The sequence below is a fragment of the Gymnodraco acuticeps genome, unplaced genomic scaffold (genome assembly GCF_902827175.1).
Source record: "Gymnodraco acuticeps unplaced genomic scaffold, fGymAcu1.1, whole genome shotgun sequence".
Classification (NCBI taxonomy): domain Eukaryota; kingdom Metazoa; phylum Chordata; class Actinopteri; order Perciformes; family Bathydraconidae; genus Gymnodraco; species Gymnodraco acuticeps.
Genome location: NW_022990235.1, coordinates 2,430,622 through 2,447,809, shown reverse-complemented (window position 1 = coordinate 2,447,809; position 17,188 = coordinate 2,430,622). Strand labels below are relative to the sequence as shown.

The 17,188-nt window shown below is 41.3% G+C and overlaps 3 protein-coding genes across 6 annotated transcripts in view; 2 read left to right on the top strand and 1 right to left on the bottom strand.

The window, feature by feature from the left end:
• The window catches only part of LOC117548078 (SLIT-ROBO Rho GTPase-activating protein 3-like), a 53,964-nt gene that overhangs the window by 178 nt on the left and 36,598 nt on the right, over positions 1-17,188 (top strand). The gene's annotated exons all lie outside the window — the stretch shown is intronic.
• ptgis (prostaglandin I2 (prostacyclin) synthase) lies at positions 750-15,091 on the bottom strand. The gene is made up of 10 exons (XM_034219117.1): positions 14,910-15,091; positions 14,383-14,506; positions 13,761-13,936; positions 13,511-13,657; positions 13,293-13,405; positions 5,965-6,146; positions 2,749-2,911; positions 2,242-2,423; positions 1,657-1,805; positions 750-1,041 (listed from the first exon to the last, which is right to left on the bottom strand). Exons 1-10 carry the CDS (start codon positions 14,978-14,980, stop codon positions 882-884), a joined length of 1,467 nt encoding a protein of 488 aa, XP_034075008.1. The 5' UTR covers positions 14,981-15,091; the 3' UTR covers positions 750-881.
• Positions 10,451-12,896, top strand: LOC117548093 (E3 SUMO-protein ligase KIAA1586-like). Of its 3 annotated transcripts, none has more exons than XR_004569291.1 (7): positions 10,451-10,604; positions 10,689-10,864; positions 10,970-11,139; positions 11,250-11,488; positions 11,569-12,119; positions 12,197-12,427; positions 12,770-12,896. XR_004569291.1 is itself a non-coding variant. In XM_034219119.1 (7 exons), exons 1-7 carry the CDS (start codon positions 10,467-10,469, stop codon positions 12,452-12,454), a joined length of 1,449 nt encoding a protein of 482 aa, XP_034075010.1. In that variant the 5' UTR covers positions 10,451-10,466; the 3' UTR covers positions 12,455-12,489. The 3 variants fall into 3 exon arrangements, 1 of the variants encoding a protein (XP_034075010.1); XR_004569292.1 differs by lacking the exon at positions 12,770-12,896 and adding an exon at positions 12,557-12,668; XM_034219119.1 differs by lacking the exon at positions 12,770-12,896 and having other exon boundaries at positions 11,569-11,826; positions 11,910-12,119; positions 12,197-12,489.

Sequence of the window (17,188 nt, the reverse complement as noted above, 5' to 3'; positions counted from 1 at the left end):
GTGGGTCCATGGCAGCGCAGCGCTCTCCTCCACATCTTATTAACTCTTTCAGCACCGCTTGTGTGTACCACCTGAAATAATGGCCACTGTTGTTGTCTTCAGGACGGGGTGTACTGTAAGAAAAATAGAATTATGTAATGAAAACATTAAACAAAGAAAACATACTTGTATGATCTCGGGTTGTATGGTTTAAAGGCACCTCAGCAACAAAGGAGCCCCAATTAATGGTAAATGTGAAGAGAGGATTTGAACAAACATCTCATATGGAAGTACATTTCATGATGCTAAATATGAGGGTATGGCATTACCCTTCTCTTATCATCACATAGGGTATGAAAGTTCCCCTACATTACATGCATGAATGATGTAGTAGCAAGAACTCTACTGAAAATGCAAATTGGGAATGATATAATTGAACTGTTTATCTGTAGTAGTTAGTTTTAACTATTTCATACAACATAAGGTTAGGTAATTCATTAGTTAGACCGTATGGTAGAGCATTGATTAACAACATATTGATCGAGGCTTTCCAAAAGGTAGCAAGACATATCTAGGGACGTAGGAAACATGAGATCTCCTATACTTCACTTACCCTTCAGGTCTACTTCCAGATAGTGAGCTGGACGGTTTTCAATTTCTGTAAATGGTCTAAGCATCCGAGTGAAATAAAACAACAAGCTAAACATAGGTTTGAATGAAGCATAGAGTGTATGGAAGAATAATTGAAAATTAAAAGTATGTCAGGTTTACTTTTTATTGAAAATATGAATAACAATCAATTTAAAATATGCAGTCAGTGAATAAAACGCTGAATAAATAGTGCTACATTACGCATAAGGAAAAGCTCAATACAGTTATTTACAATTAATCAAATTATCAAGTCAAATTTCATTTTGTGTGTTCTTTAGTCGGTGCCGGACCTGCAGGTCTCCGTACGGCTGCAGCATCCCGAAGCCGTAGCGGTTCGTATTGACTGGTGGCAGTTTGTCCTCTGGGTCACACATCTCCAGATCCAGATGGGTCAAGAGCAAGATGACAAACCTAGAAAAAACAGGCATCAGCAGTTTAGAACAAGTGTTAAACCATCCACTGGTAGACAGGATTGTTAGACAAAATGAATGTTAGTTTTTCAACATTTAGTGCATTTATTATGTGAAAATCAATCAACCCTATCAAACCCAATCAAAATCAAAATCAATCAACCCTAAGAAATTAACAGCAAACAGCCTCAAAATTAGCTATTTCTGAAATATTCCCAGTTTACACACCAACTAACCCATTCCCTTTTGTGATTGTTGAGGATTACCAGTAGTAAACGTAATGGTATGATTAACCCTTAACCAACTGGATATGATGTCTGACAGACACACACTGTCCCGACTGACTGCTAATTATCCTTAGCTGTTTTCATATAGTTCATTGCAAGTATAAGCAATTACCATACAGCTCGTTGCTAATGATCGAGGTCATGAAAGCAGGATGTACATGGTAATAAGGGAGAATGTTATGTAGAGATGGATTTTGCCCATCTGGTAATTGGGGTGAAATTGCAGGAAATGCTTTGATCAGGGATGTATCATTCTTTTAAACTTAAGTTACACCATGGACAAAATGAAATTGAAAAAGAAAAAAAAGGCGTAGGATTTTTACACTCACTGTTTAATGGCCGTAACAGCAAACTCTTTCCCAACGCAGATGTTGCTCCCTGCACCCCAGGGCATGGTGTAGTACTTCAGCCTTTTTCCGTCTTTGTAGAATGTATCCTTCATTTTCCTATCAGTTAAGAAGCGATCGTACTTGAAAATCTGTTTAGACGAGACAAGAAAAAAACATAAAGGCATAAGATGTGTGCATTCTACTATCGTGCACATTGACCGTATATATCCTGCTCTGTATCTTTTGTTACAAATGGTATTTAATTATCACCTAACCGTTCAAGATAAATCATGTGAGGAACATTGGGAATTGATCTCTCTCTCTCTTGCTAGTCAACTCCTACTTGTTTCATTTGTAGGCATTTAGCAGCTAATCCCAAAGGATGTATTCTGTCTGCTTAATCCTGCCTCCTCAAGAGTGCTTTGTGAAGTACAATATGGTTTTAAAATACACAATGAAGGTAAACAGCTATATGTATCATGACTGTTAAGGCTCCTTATCGAACAAAGTGTTACATCTCTTATCACAAGAACAGTTTTACATGTTGATGTTGTTAATGCCCTGGTCTCTCTCACACAAAATCACCTGTGGTTCTTGGTGTATCTGCGGGTCCATTTGAGGGCTGAGGAAGGGGAACAGACACACGATGTCCCCCCGTCTGAGGTGGTACTCCTGTCCGTTGGCCATCTGCAGGACTTTGCCATGCACTACCTCTCTGCGGATCATCACCGCAGCCGTGAGTCGCAGGGTCTCGCTCAGAACGCTATCTGTAGAACGGAGAGGACAGCCGAGGGGATGGTGTCAGAGGGGTGTCAGCGAGAGTTATATCAGTGAAGCCCCCGGGCTTAATTTAGAGAGGCACAAACATTTTCCCCCGACATAAATATATATGGAAATCATTATTTAATTGAATCCCACATCAAACTTTAATTGTTACTGTGTCATTGTGAATGTTTCAGACTGATGCACTTATCTTCTTGTTCCTGACAACAACAATTTAAATAGGCCTTTGTTTGAACCTCAGTGGACTGGCTCGACCCCAAGTTAAAGGCGTGAGGAAGTGAAAAGGAGCAGCTAGCAGGCGTTACGTACCGAGCACAGGTGTGCTGTGTGCTTCCAGCGGGTTGATGGGGGGGCGCTGCAGGGAAGTGTCCTGCAGAGCAAGGCCTCTGATCTCTGATTTAACTGCCTCCATGGCCTCAGGGTGAGTGAGCAGGAAGCCAAGGAGCCAAAAGGCAGCAGGTCCAGCATTGCACTGAAAAAGAAAAAACAACTTAGCACTAATTCAGTATATACGTTTCTAGTTTAAAAAAACTGTGCAAAAGTCGACTTTTGTATATTTAAACTAGCAATGCAGATATACTTCTGATTGATACTGATTATTTAGTTTTGGGAAGATAATGTTCTGCTGAGCTTTCTGTAATGCTGCTGTCTGAATATGACTGATATGAGAAAGTCCCTGAATCAGTTGGCAGTTTGTAGACACTGCTGTCGGCCTCTCGGGAGGAGACACCTGAGCCTGTCAGACAGTAATTGCTATGGGTTAAGGGAGCTGTTCTTTCCACCCCTGCATGTCTCTGGTCAGCTCTCCATTGACAGCCAGGACAAATACCCAAAAGTGACCAAATGTGAATCACAGTGACTTTCCAACTTCTTACATCTTCAGATCAGCAAAACTGATGCCATAGATAATGACATGAACACGGTTACCAGGACCCAAAGGGGTATTTTTAAGGGAATAAATTGGCTTTTGGGAAAAATACTTTGAGCGTTAGATAAGAAGTTTCATGACACTTGCATAACGTTAGGCTTACGATGTTACTGTAGATGTTTTTAAGAATCACTTTTTGAATAGAACAAATTAGATATCCAGGGAGGGAGGGTTAGTGCATTGGTGTTCAAATCAGGGGGGCACAGGTTCAAACCCCACTGCAGTCAGCATGTCGTTGTGTCCCTGGGCAAGACACTTCACCCCAAATTGTTCCTGTAGGGATTGCCCACAGTATTGAGTATGTAAGTCGCTTTGGATAAAAGCGTCTAACAAGTAACATGTAATGTAATGTCAGTGAGCAATCTTTAAGGGTGCTTGTTGGCCATTTTTGTTATCGTCAGAGTCAGGCTAGCCATTTCCCACTATTTATGCTAAGCTAACTAGCAGCTGTCTCAAGCTACATGTTTAGTGTATACTCATGAGAGTGGTTTCATTGTTCACATCGAACACATTGCAACTCTGGAAATGTGCATATTTTCCAAGAATGTCAAATATGAGTACTTTAGGGTATAACTACTGGGAAATGCACTAATATGGCCAGTGATTTGCTTTATTTTCCAAAAAACAACTTTCTAATGATAATCAAGACTTATTTGTGAACTAAAAATACATCTCTGAGATTCAGAGTGTAACAAAAACAAGGTCCTTATCTCACCTAAAAAGGAAAACAACCAATAACTCAATTTGAGTCGATGCTGTATATGTTTCAATCAATAACATTGATTGTTTCTAAATAAAACATCATCCAATAGCTTCTGCAGCACTCATGAGGAGGTGGTAGGTGGCTCGAGTGAAATCCTAGCACTGCACTCTGAACTACCTCAGTCTGCCTGTCACACATAAGCCACATTGACTCTGGCAGTTCCCACTGGACTGCCAGCTAATGCCTCTATTCTCTGCAGCCGTGCTCCAGTTTCCATCCAGACTGAGACTGTGTGCTCCAATATCCCAGCAGACACGAAGAAGCACAAGCAAACAGTCTGGAGGAATAGAAGTCTTTCCCAAACCAGCAGAGCCTCTTGAAGAGCCTGAGGTGGGTCGCCTAGTAGAAAAGGATCCTCTGTGTTACTGGGTGGCTGTCTAGTGCTCCAGTGAGACTGGCAGGTAGACAGAGGACTGAAGATATTACAGCCAACATGTAGCATAGCATACATAAGGACATTCAAACAGCTCACTGTCTCCCCCACCTGGAAACACTGAGCAATGACACCCTTTGTTCTGAACTTGTCTGAACTGGTGAGGTTGAAGAAGCACACATTCTTTTTTCACACCTGTTCAAATAGTGTTAATAATGGAGACTTTGTCCACACTGAGCCCAAGAAGATGGATTTGTGTGTGAGGTGTTAAGTCTTGCACAAGACTAGCTAAGTATCCAAGACAGTTTTATTAAACAACCTTCTTCATACACAAAGGTTAAATAAACAACTTCAATACAGCTGCAGTGTGAGCAGCAGAAAACCTGGTTGTAAGCACAAATCCTGCGTGCGAGTGCATGTCACTCTGTAGCTTCAGTGTGAAATGGGAAAAAGAGGAAGCTAATTGGGTTGACTCATGCAGTTCTCTTACACACTGATATGTAATTACTAAACCTCAAACAAGATCATGGAAACAGATTCGCAAGACCCTAACTGAAAAAAACCCACTGTGTGATACAGGTTGAGGCAGGTTGCTCTGAGTAACCGGCAGAGGAATCCACGGCATTCACTTCTGCATTGTTGGCAGTCAGAACACCGGAGTGAAATTCAAGCATGGGTGTGGAACATTTTATGTTTTGGAAACATTGGGTGATCTTGTTTGTGTTTGAGATGGTTGTGTGTGTGTGATGAGGCGAGACAGACAGACAGACATTAAAGGCGCATTCACACCGCAGTACTTTTCCCACAAAGGTTCATGAGAACTTAGTTAATGAGAACTCTTTAGTTATCATGAACTAAGTACAGATCGCGTTCACACCGGAATAAATCCCTGGGGGTGGATTAGGCAAATGAAGCCGCTGACGTCACTTCTTCTTCTTCTGCTTTGGGTTTACTGGCAGGCCGCAAACCACTTCACGGCGTATACTGCCGCCCAAAGTCCCTGGCCGGAAGTCCCCGGAGTTGGGGACTGGCTTCAGTAGAAGCTGCTGGGACTCCCAGCAGCTTCTACTGAAGCCTTCCGAATAAATCGCCAGAACGCCGACACCTCCTCATCTCCACCACTCCCATGTTTTATTTTGTGTTGCCATAAATTAGTCTCTCTGCGTTTCTGCGCTGGGCTAATGCTAATGCTAATAATGCTAATGCGAGGATAATAAAATGGCAGCTTCACAAAACTTGTTGGGAGTTTTACGGGGCGTGGTTTTCAATCCGCCCAGCCAATCAGAAATATATCTCTTTTCTCACAAGAGAGCCGCTGGGGGTAAAAAGGTTCTCATGAACTAATTTTAGTACCGGCTCTTTTTGGTGTGAACGCGACAAAAGAGTTCTCATGAACTAAATTCTCATGCACCTTTGTGGGAAAAGTACTGCGGTGTGAATGCGCCTAAAAGCCGCTCTCACCTGTGTGGTCCACAGCTGCAAGAGTAACGCTTTTTTCTGCATTTCTGCATCTATTCCCTCCTTCTGCAGGAAGTGATGGTAGCTCTGCTGCCAGGAGTTTGACTCTGAGTTACCCCTCATACATTCGGGGGTCAGCAGCTCCCACAGTCGCTCCCGGGATAGCTTGGCGGTTTTGCTTTCATCTGTTGAAGAAGGGACATTCATTCATTCATACATACCCTCTGAGCTTTATAGACTGATTGATTGATTGATTGATTGAAAAGTTTATTAACAGCTTGTATATTGGGTACAGTACAGTACAGCTCAAAACATACAATTGTTAAGGGGATGCAGACCAGAGAAAGACTTTCGTCTTGTTTACATCAGGGTCCCCCATTTCCAATTCATCATGTCATTTAAGACATATAAGACATATTTGACATACAGATGGCTTATTTACAATTTACATACAGGTGGTTTTTTACATACAGATTGCTTATTTACAATTTTCATTTTAGATTTCGTTCTAATACATCCTAACCGGACATTTAAGACATACCAAGTCTACAGATATACAGTTAGTAACAGAGTCTAAAATGCGAGTATATACATAGATGGGGGGGGGGGGAAGCTGTCCATTGAACGACAGGTTGAGATTTGTACCATTACCGGGGCCAGTTTTGCAATGCTCTCCCCCGAAGGTGCTCTTTAAGAGAGGTTTTGAAGGTAAGTATAGTTTTACTTTCCTTTACAGTTGTGGGAAGAGCGTTCCACCTTGATGTGGCATAATTGCGAAACGTGTATTCCCCCTTTTTTGTGCCAAATCTGGGTTTCACATGATTTGTGGAGCTCCCTCTGGTGTTATGATCATGGTATTCCTTGACCTTTGGGAAGAATTTTGACATGTACATGGGTACCATAGAGGTGTAGTGGATCTTGTAGACCAGAACCATTGCAAGTAGCTGTACTCTGTCGTCTACTCTAAGCCATCCTAGGTTGTCAAAGTGGGCAGAGGTGAGGTGGGTTCTAGATGAAAGGTCAAGCAGTAGTCTGACCAGTTTATTTTGCGATGTTTGAAGTTTTATTTTTAGCGCCTTGGAGGTGCTATGGTACCATGACGTGCAAGCATAGTCATAGTACCCTTGAATGAGTGCTCCTGCCAGAGTTTTCAGGGTGTTTTTGTTTACCAGAGAGGAGATCCGGTATAGGAATCTAGTTCTTTGATTGACTTTTTTTATTACATTGGATGCCATTTTGTCACAGGAGAGGTTTGCCTCAAGAATAGATCCTAGGTATGTAATTTCCTTCTTACTTGTGACAATAATGTCGCCCACTACAACTGAGAAGTCGTCGGATTTGCTGAGATTATGTTTCGAACCGAAGAGAATGGACTCTGTTTTACCCAGGTGTAATGATAATTTATTATCGGCGAGCCAGGTGCAGATTCTGCCGAGCTCGGAGCTGAGGGTTTTTTCAACCTGCAATCTGCTCCTGTCAGAGACCAGCAGGGCTGAGTCGTCCGCGAACAGGAACAAGTTGCAGTCACATGCTGATGACATGTCATTTACATAAATTAGGAACAGTAACGGACCTAATATGCTTCCTTGTGGAACACCACAGCTCACTGGGAGGGGGGGGGACAGAGTACCATTTACCTCCACCATCTGTTCTCTCCCCTCCAGGTAGGATTGCATCCAGCTCACCGATAGTTTATCAAAACCAATTGCTTTTAGCTTGTCAATCAGAATGGGGTGATTGACAGTGTTGAAAGCCTTTTGTAGGTCCAGCATCACCATGCCGCAGTACTTGCCCTCGTCCACCTCTTGTTTGATGTGGTCGCTCAAATAAAGAAGGCATGTGTCAGTGGAGTGGGATGTTCTAAAGCCAGATTGAAATTCATAGATTAGTTTCTTTTCCGCGAGGTACTTTTCGACCTGTTCATATACTATTTTTTCCATGACTTTCGAGATGGAGGTAAGTATAGAAACAGGGCGGTAGTTGCCTGGGTCCAATTTGCTGCCCTTTTTGTGCAGGGGGGTTACTCTTGCAATTTTGAAGTCTTTGGGTACTTTTCCCTGTTTTATGGAGAGGTTAATTATGTGAGCTATGACTGGTGAGATGGCGGTTGCTGTGTCTCTGAGGAATTTTGTAGTAGGTCATGATGTGATCTACTCCAAAAAGCCCTGAGTGGGAGGGTAATTTATTTACAAGAGTTGTGGCTATGTTTGTGAAAAAAAATTTCAAGTACTTGGCCACATCCAGTTTGTCTGTGATGAGCCTGTTATCTGTCTTTATGTTTAAGTTAGAAAATCTCGTTTTGAGTTTTTTACTGCAGCCAAGCTGGTTATTGACTAATTTCCAAAGTTCACGGGGTTTATTTTTGTTTTCCTCAGTTTTGACATTGATGAAATTCTTTTTGGCAGTTTTGATCATGGAGCTTACGTCATTTCTTAGTCTGTTTCTTTCAATTTTGAGTTCAGTCACGTGGGCCTGGAGTCACTGCTCGTGCTTTTGGAAAGCATTGACTGACTTTTATGAAACTCAGAGCATTTTTTGTCTCTGGTTTTCATGGCGGTCAGTATGCCGGAGTGCATTCACGGCTCAGCGCGATTTTTTACCCTGGTTGTTCTTAGGGGGGCCAAATCATTGAGTATTGCAGAGAATTTGTTTTTGAAACCAAGCCATGTTTCTTCAACTTGTGTACCACTGAGCTCATCTGACCAGTCCAGGCTCTCCAGTTCTAAGTTAAAGGCCTCGCTAGAGTAGTTTTTGAGGTCTCTAGATATGACTGTTTTGTGACAGCCGGCCCTTTGTTTTAGCTTTTTGCGGGTACAGAATATCATATAATGATCACTTAACCCGCATGCTATAACCCCTTTACTGGAGATCCTGGACTTGTCAGAGGTCAGAATGAGATCAATGGTAGTTTGTGTTGTTTCACATACCCGGGTGGGTTGGGTGATTAGCTGGCTGCAGATCACAAATCCTACTGAAGGACTTGAAGACGGACGTGTCTTTACGTTGCATATCCGTGTTCAGGGTTTCCCACACATAGACTATACTTGGGCGGGCCGCCCAGGTATATTAACGCCCGCCCAAGTATATTTCGCGACCCTTTTTTTTTTTTGGTATCCGTCCGCGAGCGACGCCATCTGCGATCGATTAACTAATGGACAATGATCCCTCGTTCTACGACTCCTGTGCCTGTTCGCTCTGCGATTGATTAACTAGGGGACAATAATCCCCACCTGTTCGCTCTGCGATCGATTAACTAGTGGATGATCCCGCGCTCCACACTTGCTGTTCGCGCTGCCATCGTGTGGAGGGAAACGAGAAACGGAGAAGACTGCATTAACTCAGAAGACGCGGACACTAAGGTAAAGCAACTAATGTTCTCCTTATTGTGTTGTTTTCTGACTTTGGTAGGAGCTTCGAATTATTTGGAAGAAAGTGGCAACTAAGGGTGTATTTAACGTAGCCAGGCCAACTTTGCTGCGTGCAAGTTACGTGTGCTAAATTAAATATAAAACAAATTATAATTCGTTTTCTCTTCGGGCTATGCCAGTTAGAAGGACACAGATAAGCTTTAGATAAGGTTAGACTGTTAATTTCCCCTGCATTTACTCCTCAGATATGAGTATTCAAAAATATTTTAAGAGAATACGACGTGAGGATGAGGAGGAGAGACGAGAAGAGGAGGAGAGACCACAGGTAACTTAGCCAATGTTAGCATTTGGCTTGCAATGGCAATAATAAATGCTGTTAAGTCTCAATAATTACATGTGTCGGTTCATTTGACCTGAAATTATACAAGTGCAGTCAACAGTGAGTTGCAATGCAGAGACCAAACTAGATTCAAGCTTGTTTTCAATTCTAGCCGGTGGTCAGTGAAGCTGGTGGCACAAATAGTCAGAGTACTGAGGGAGAGGCAGCAGGTCCCAGTGTGGTAGAAGCAGGTGCAGGTGAACAAGCAGCACAGTTCCAAGCATCCCATTCACAGAGACAGACATAGTATTAATAGAACTCTACCATTTAAATGCAATAATACCAATGCATTATTTTCAGATTGCAAGCATCGCAACTCAGGATGGAACCCTGACTGGCTCAAAATGCCACAGTTCAAGAATTGGCTCTACCTCACCCAGCATGATATGAATGGCATTTGCAAGGTCATATTTGTAATAAAACTTAGTTTTTGTAAGAATTAACACGTTTTTCTTTTTAAAAGGAATGTGTTGCCGAATGTGCAGGCAACACAAGACTCCAGTAAAGAAAGGTCCCTTAAAACGGGCTTTCATAGAAGTTGGGATTCTTGTTTTCCGCAAGGATTATATTGAGCGCCACATCTCCTCAGAGCCTCATCAAATGAAGCAACAGGTCTCACTAGCATCAGGTATATCATTTTTTTTATGTATTAGCTAATTTCTGCAATCTATCAACCATGTTTGGCTCATATAATGAATTCTGTCTTTGCCCTTGGTCTAGGCTACTCGGTGATGCAGGCTTTTGAGCCCACCGTTATTATGGAGCATGAGGCCGTCATAGGTGGATTCAAATGCCTTTACTGGCTAGTAAAAAACGAGATCGCTCACCACACCAACTACCCTAAGCTGTTAAGTTTAGCTCAGCTTTTGGGTTGTGATTACTTTGAAAAGCTGAAGGTAAACCTATAGAACAAGTTGATGCTTGTGAAACTAAGAACTTTAACCAGCTAAATGTTAAATGATCTCTTTTTTTTTTCTCAGGTGGATCAAAGAAACAATTATCAATCACACAGAATAGTGGATGAAATGCTGGAGATCCTTGCACAGATAGTAGAGTTGCCTATTTTGCAAGAGATAAGGTCATCTCAGGCAATCAGCTTAGAGGTTGATGAAACGACAGATGTATCTGTAAGCCGCCAGCTGGATTTACATGTTAGGTGGGGTATTTTTTTAAAGGAATGATGCGCATTTAAATAAAGATGTAGGCCTAGTTAAACTTAATACTTATTAATATATGTGAAAACCTATTAATTTTATTTTAGACACCTGGATAAAGAGGGTTGTGTTTTCAACCACTTCCTTGACCTGGTAACTCTGGAAGATGGGAAAGCTGACAGCGTGGTTGCTGCCATCAAGAGTGTACTACTGAAGAAGGAGCTACCGGTAGACAGGCTCTATGGACTCGGGACAGATGGTGCAGCGGTGATGACGGGTATGGAGTTTATTGTTAAATCTAATGGATTGTGTGAAATTTGTATTGTCAGCTGTTATTAAAGGAAACAAAATGACGCCCTCAACACTACATTTAATTCTTAAACCTAGGCCGTCTGAATGGAGTGGCAAAGCAGCTCACAGACAGTTTTCCAAAGCTGGTTTCTGTAGCGTGTGCTGCTCACAGACTAGCACTGGCATGCAAAGATGCCTCAAATGCTGTCAGATATATGGCACACTTCAGGAACCACCTGCAGGAACTGCACCTATTTTTCAGAAATAGTGCAAATAGGTCAGCCACACTGAGATCTGCCGCTACCACTCTTGGTCTGAACGACTTGAAAGTTAAGGTGTGTTTTCACCAATTTTCATAATACTATTGTGGTGTCATATTATTTATTTACTTACCAGTGTTTATACTTGTTGTTAGGAGGTGAAAGATACAAGGTGGCTATCGCAGGACCTAGCCGTTCAAAACCTCCAGAGGAACCTTCCAGCTGTGCTGGCTGCTCTGGCAGAAGAAGCGAGCACAAGGAAGTGCCCAGTGGCCAAAGGTCTATACACCTTCTGTGCCACATACCGCTTTGTGGCTGCCCTCTACCTTCAGGCAGATGTGCTGCTCCACATAGCAATGCTGTCCAAGGTGTTTCAGAGAGCTGATGTGAACTTTCTCCACATAAAGGAGCAGTTAGATTATAAAGAAATGCATTTGATGCTCTCAGTTATTTGCATTATCCATCCTATTATATTGTTGTATTTTTCCACATTTAGGTGCCAGTCACACTTGTTACTCTGGGGAGAATTCTGGAGGCAGGCGAGACCCCACTCCCCGGAACGTTCCTTGCTCGCCTACACCAAGACCTGGACAACCCAGGTGGACTTGGGGCCTTTAGGATTGCCGGAGAGGAGGAGAGGATCAGGAGGGGACACGGAATTCTGGAGCGCCCCCGGGAAGAGATGTGGGCCAGATTTGTCAGAGATGTAAATACATCCCTTCTTACTTTTAATTTCAATATTTTTTTTCCTTGAACTGAAAAATGTATAATATATCATTCCAGGTCCTCAAACCTTACATCTGCAGCCTGGAGAGCAACATTGAGAGGAGGTTCCAGCATATTGAATTGCTGGGGGCCTTCAGTGTCCTGGGTCCAAAGGCAGTTACCTCAAATGATGTAACCAACATTTCAATGTTGCAGACCCTTACCAACAAATTCATCCCAGGGCAGGATGCCACAGTTATTCAAGAGTGGACCTCGTACAAGCAGCATGTTCTCGTAGGGGCATTTAAGGTTGGTAAATTACCTGAATTAATATGAACTCTCATCTGTCTTGACGGTTAGAATTGCTTGTTTTTGACATCTGTAAATGTTTCAATTATACTGTATGCTCATTTGCCCTGCCTTGGTTAATCTCTGAAGGACAAGACACAAGCTGAGATAATGCAGCTCCTGGCCAGTGAGAAGGACGAATGGGCAGAAATATACCCAAACCTCTGCCTTCTATCTTCAGCGGGGCTGGTCATCCCCGTCTCCAGTGTAAACTGCGAGAGGGATTTTTCAACGATGAACAGGGTAAGTGTTTTGCATGTCATTTCTGTATAGTTCATTTAAAACAAACTGTCTGTTTTACAGGTGAAAACTGACCTGAGAAACCGACTGAAAGGGGAGCACCTGGCTGCATGTCTGCGGATAGCAGTTAATGGACCAGCACCAGAGGCGTTCCCATACTCCCAGGCATTGGAGCTGTTCTTCATGAAACCCAGAAGGATGAAGTGCTCTGATAAACAGTGCCATCTTTGTGCAAAATGCTAATAAATAAACATGTTGTTAAAACTCAAACGTGTTGTTTTTTTTGTTTTTTTTGCGCACCACCCCCCCCCACCCCCACCCCCACCCAAGTATATTTCAGATCTGTGGGAAACACTGGTGTTCCAGTCTCCAATAATAATTGTCTCTACATCCCCCACATCAGCCAAACACCCATCTAATGTATCATAAAAGTCACTCTGTTCCGGTGGTCTATAGATTGTCCCGACTATTACAGATTTAGCATCTCGAAAATGCGACCACTCATAGTGAAACCGGATGTATAACATGCAGTCTGATAATAAACCTGTAAGATAACCTTACTTTCATTCACTATTGTGCCGCTTACCTCGTCTGAGTGAGCAGTAAGCCAGTTTGGCGAGAAGATCGTCAAACTTGCGGAACTCATTATACACTTCAGTAGCGTTGTCTCTCTTCTCAAACAATGTCAGGTATCCCGCCCTGGTGAGCACAGCAATAAAAGTGACACAAATATTCCTGGTATTATAAACACTGAGATTTGATTGACAGTAGGCCTATGTACTGTGTTGAAATGCTGTGAGTTACCTGAAGAGTAGGCTGTAACAAAGGTTAAAGAGTCCGTCCTGTCTCCACTCTGAAGGACTGCAGCCGCTCGGATCGCTCAGCAGCAGCTTCTGGAGGTTAGAGTTCATCGAGCCGCAGAGTTTGGAGAGATTGAGACCTTGAAAATGCCTAAGAAAAAATAATTGATTGTGAGATTTGCTCATTTAAAGCAGATGTAAGTGTTATTGTTCAGTGAGTTCTAAACGCTATGTTTAAAAGCATGGGTAATTACTGTTCCATCCATTGCCTCTCCGCTGAAGGTTTGATACTCGGCAGCTGCAGACTGAAGATCCTTTTAATGACCTGGTTTCTGCTGCGGGTGAAGTCCAAGCCGACTGTGTCGTTCATTACGCCATCGAAAGAGTTTGGGTCCAACAGCACCGTCAAGTATTTGCCAGCAACACGGACCTGGGACGACATCACTTTATTTAATTTTCTTTGTACCAAAAGTCGTTGCTTTCAAATGCATTATTTTCAACAACTCTGGTCAGTTTTTTGCTAAAAGGCTTCAGTGAAATATTATGAATGGCCAGGAAAGTATTAATTGTGTTTATGTTCTTATTATGGGGGCACATCTACTTGCTATCACAACACATGCATAATGGTGTCTTGTTAAAATGAACAACTTGTTGCTACTGTGTGGAAACCTGATTTGCATTTCATATCATAAATGTGATCAGTTGACAGACTTGTTGCTCCTGTATGCAAAAACATATTCAAACTATTACCTTTTCCTTTTATTCAAGTTTCCATTGCAAAATTCATCAATGTCAAAACCACTTATCATTACTTTAAACAGTGCCATATATCAATAAGCTGTACATGACCGTTAAACAGTCTGAATCTGAACTTACTGTGAAGATATCCCCATGTCTGTCTTTCATCCGGGACAAAAACTTTGCAGCATCTTTTCCAAACTCAAGAGCATGGCCCAACCACGGAAGGAAACCTTTGTCCAGAGGGGGCTCATTTTTCTGTCTGTCCAAAGAAAGAAACTTGTTCAAACCACAACAGTTCATCTCCAGTTATTCATTTTAACCAACAGGTTTGCAGTTAATAGTTAGTAGTGCGATTTCATTCAGCTTTTTATCACGTGGTAAAAAAAAGCTCTGCAGCACGTTATAAGCCATAATTATCATTATTGTTCAGACATCTATCATTCAGTGAATTAAAAGGCATTCATATGTACATATTGACTAATATCTATGATTCATATGAAATGTACTAAACATTAGAAAATAACACATTTTTATAAATTACAGTATATTTGCAAAATATAATTTTTCAGACCTTTAGACTCAACGTATTCCAATCCCTGAACAGCCCCCTTTGAGAAGAATCTCATATCTATAAAAAGCAACATATTATTGAATGGCTTTACCTTGTGCGAGTGGAGTAACGGAGCACTAGTATAAGCAGTCCATTAAGTAGGAAGAATATTGTCCATAACATGATTCTGTAAAGTTGGATACTTGTCCAGTCCTGCAGATTTATTCCATCGTTGCTGGCAACTCACTTATGTGTTTGAGCCGGGGCTCAACTGTACCTACCACTTGATAAGAGGCGTGGAAAGGTGTGGCTTGTGACACGAAGAGTTACACAACACTCAGGATACAGTATCAGACACCATGAAAAATACCACATCCTGAGTAAGAAACAGAAACAGAAACTCATCAAAATGCCACTTAACTATTTATAGTTTTTTGTTTCAGTTCCTACCATTTAACAGCATTCACAAAATCCTTCTGCAACATAAAATACAGAGCATGGAAGAACCCAGTAACAGAACATTTATAAGCAGTGACATCATTGTGGTTAAGGGACTTATTTGGTTTCGTAAAGACAAATAGGCACACATATTTCCCAAAGTGTGTCATAGAATGAGTTTACAGAGTTTGCTTATATAAAGTCCTGTAATCCTACAATTCCTATGGTCATGACGCAGTCTCACACACTGAAACTGATGATTAATGTTTCTAATCAAAGATAATAGCGGTTTGGTTCAGGTGATACTGGGGCTCTGTTTATAGTCTTACTCAATGAATGGAAAATGTAATGAACATTTTCCTCACCTTAAAAGGCATACATTACAACTCTTGATACATATGGTCATGCTCATAATCCTATTTATTTTTAAACGTTTTCACATCTCAAAACTAATGTCCAAATGCCCAACATTTCCCGCAATGACGTCATGTTTACTTTATATGTGTTTTGATCTGTTTTAAATATATATATTTGGTTTATATCTAGCTTTTATGTATAATCCTGCTTTCATTTGTATCTTTTTATTTAGTTTGATTTGTGTATTTTTTTTTGTTTTATATAATTGTGTCTTGTACTTTTCTGATTTTCGTTTGTAAGTGTTGGTTTGAGACACCCTTGAGAAGGAGATACTAAGTTAGCTTATCCTGACATAAAATACATTTCTGAATAATACTAGTAGGAAAGCTAATGAATGTCTTGTTTTTTATGCAGCACAAACAGCACTTGTGCAACACTCTGTAAAGCTTGCATTATAATACCAGCTGGCTGCTCAGTATTACCCTGAACCAGCAGAGGGTGGTCATGGACTTAACGAAGCCTCACCTTTCAGCAGCTGGAGAGAAGTTAGGCAGTGGACACTGAAGTGAAGTTAATCTATTTCAGAGGCCTGTACTACGAAGCTGGTTCAACCTAACCTGGATATGTTTGAGTTAGCCGGTTGGCCTAATCCAAAACATACGCGCTCTCGCTAAACTGTATGATGTGATATGCCGCAGACTGTACTTAATGTTACTCTGATCCGGTTACTTATGTTGTGGCAGATATTTAAGTAAGCTTTCTTAACGCTAATGTTATAATAGTCAGATTGCTCTGAAGATGAAGACCCACACACACACACACACACACACACACACACACACACACACACACACACACACACACACACATACACACACACACACACACACACACACACACACACACACACACACACACACACACACACACACACACACACACACACACACTCAAACACACAAACACGTCTGCCACAAAAACCCATGTATTAAAATGATGTTACAATATCTCAAACAAGGTTTAACAGTTTATAGACTTCATTAAATCAATATTAAATACCTTTCTCATATAAATGAATGCATATCACAACTGTTATTATTACCTTTCAAATTTTCAGGAAAAGTTATGGCCACTTGATCAAACTGTCAACACTGCGTCAGCTATAAAAGCGTAATGGTGTGTTCAGGTTTTATTGGGCATATCATTTGATAATGTTGTAAAATGACCATAATGTTGTAAAATGACCATATTTTACATTACATATTTTGAATTTGATTTGAATTTAAATAGGATTTTATCTTTAAATGTAAGGCAATTACACATTACTACATTTGCTTTTAATTTAAAAATAATGATGGAACAGAGGCATGTGTTTGCAGGGCTTTGCAGACAGAAAATAAATGTTAGACAGTCAAAAGTTTTGTAATGCTCTATAAACTCTATAAACAGATATAAGGGGCATCTGATCTAACAAAATTCATACCTGAAACATATATTTTCTGTCTTATGCTTAGCATTTACACCTGGATCAGGCTGATAGTATGTAGACTAAATAAGTGGCTTTATGCCAGTTGGTTTTGTGTTCACACCTAAGAC

Bases quoted from the DNA above. Each gene is read 5' to 3' on its own strand.
- LOC117548093 (XM_034219119.1), top strand. From the start codon at position 10,467: ATGGAGCATGAGGCCGTCATAGGTGGATTCAAATGCCTTTACTGGCTA. The intron at 10,605-10,688 runs GTAAACCTATAG...TTTTTTTCTCAG, and splicing joins ATTACTTTGAAAAGCTGAAG to GTGGATCAAAGAAACAATTA. The intron at 12,120-12,196 runs GTAAATACATCC...ATATCATTCCAG, and splicing joins GGGCCAGATTTGTCAGAGAT to GTCCTCAAACCTTACATCTG.
- ptgis (XM_034219117.1), bottom strand. From the start codon at position 14,980: ATGTTATGGACAATATTCTTCCTACTTAATGGACTGCTTATACTAGTG. The intron at 13,937-14,382 runs GTAAGTTCAGAT...ATGTCGTCCCAG, and splicing joins GACATGGGGATATCTTCACA to GTCCGTGTTGCTGGCAAATA. The intron at 2,424-2,748 runs GTACGTAACGCC...TCCGTTCTACAG, and splicing joins ACACAGCACACCTGTGCTCG to ATAGCGTTCTGAGCGAGACC.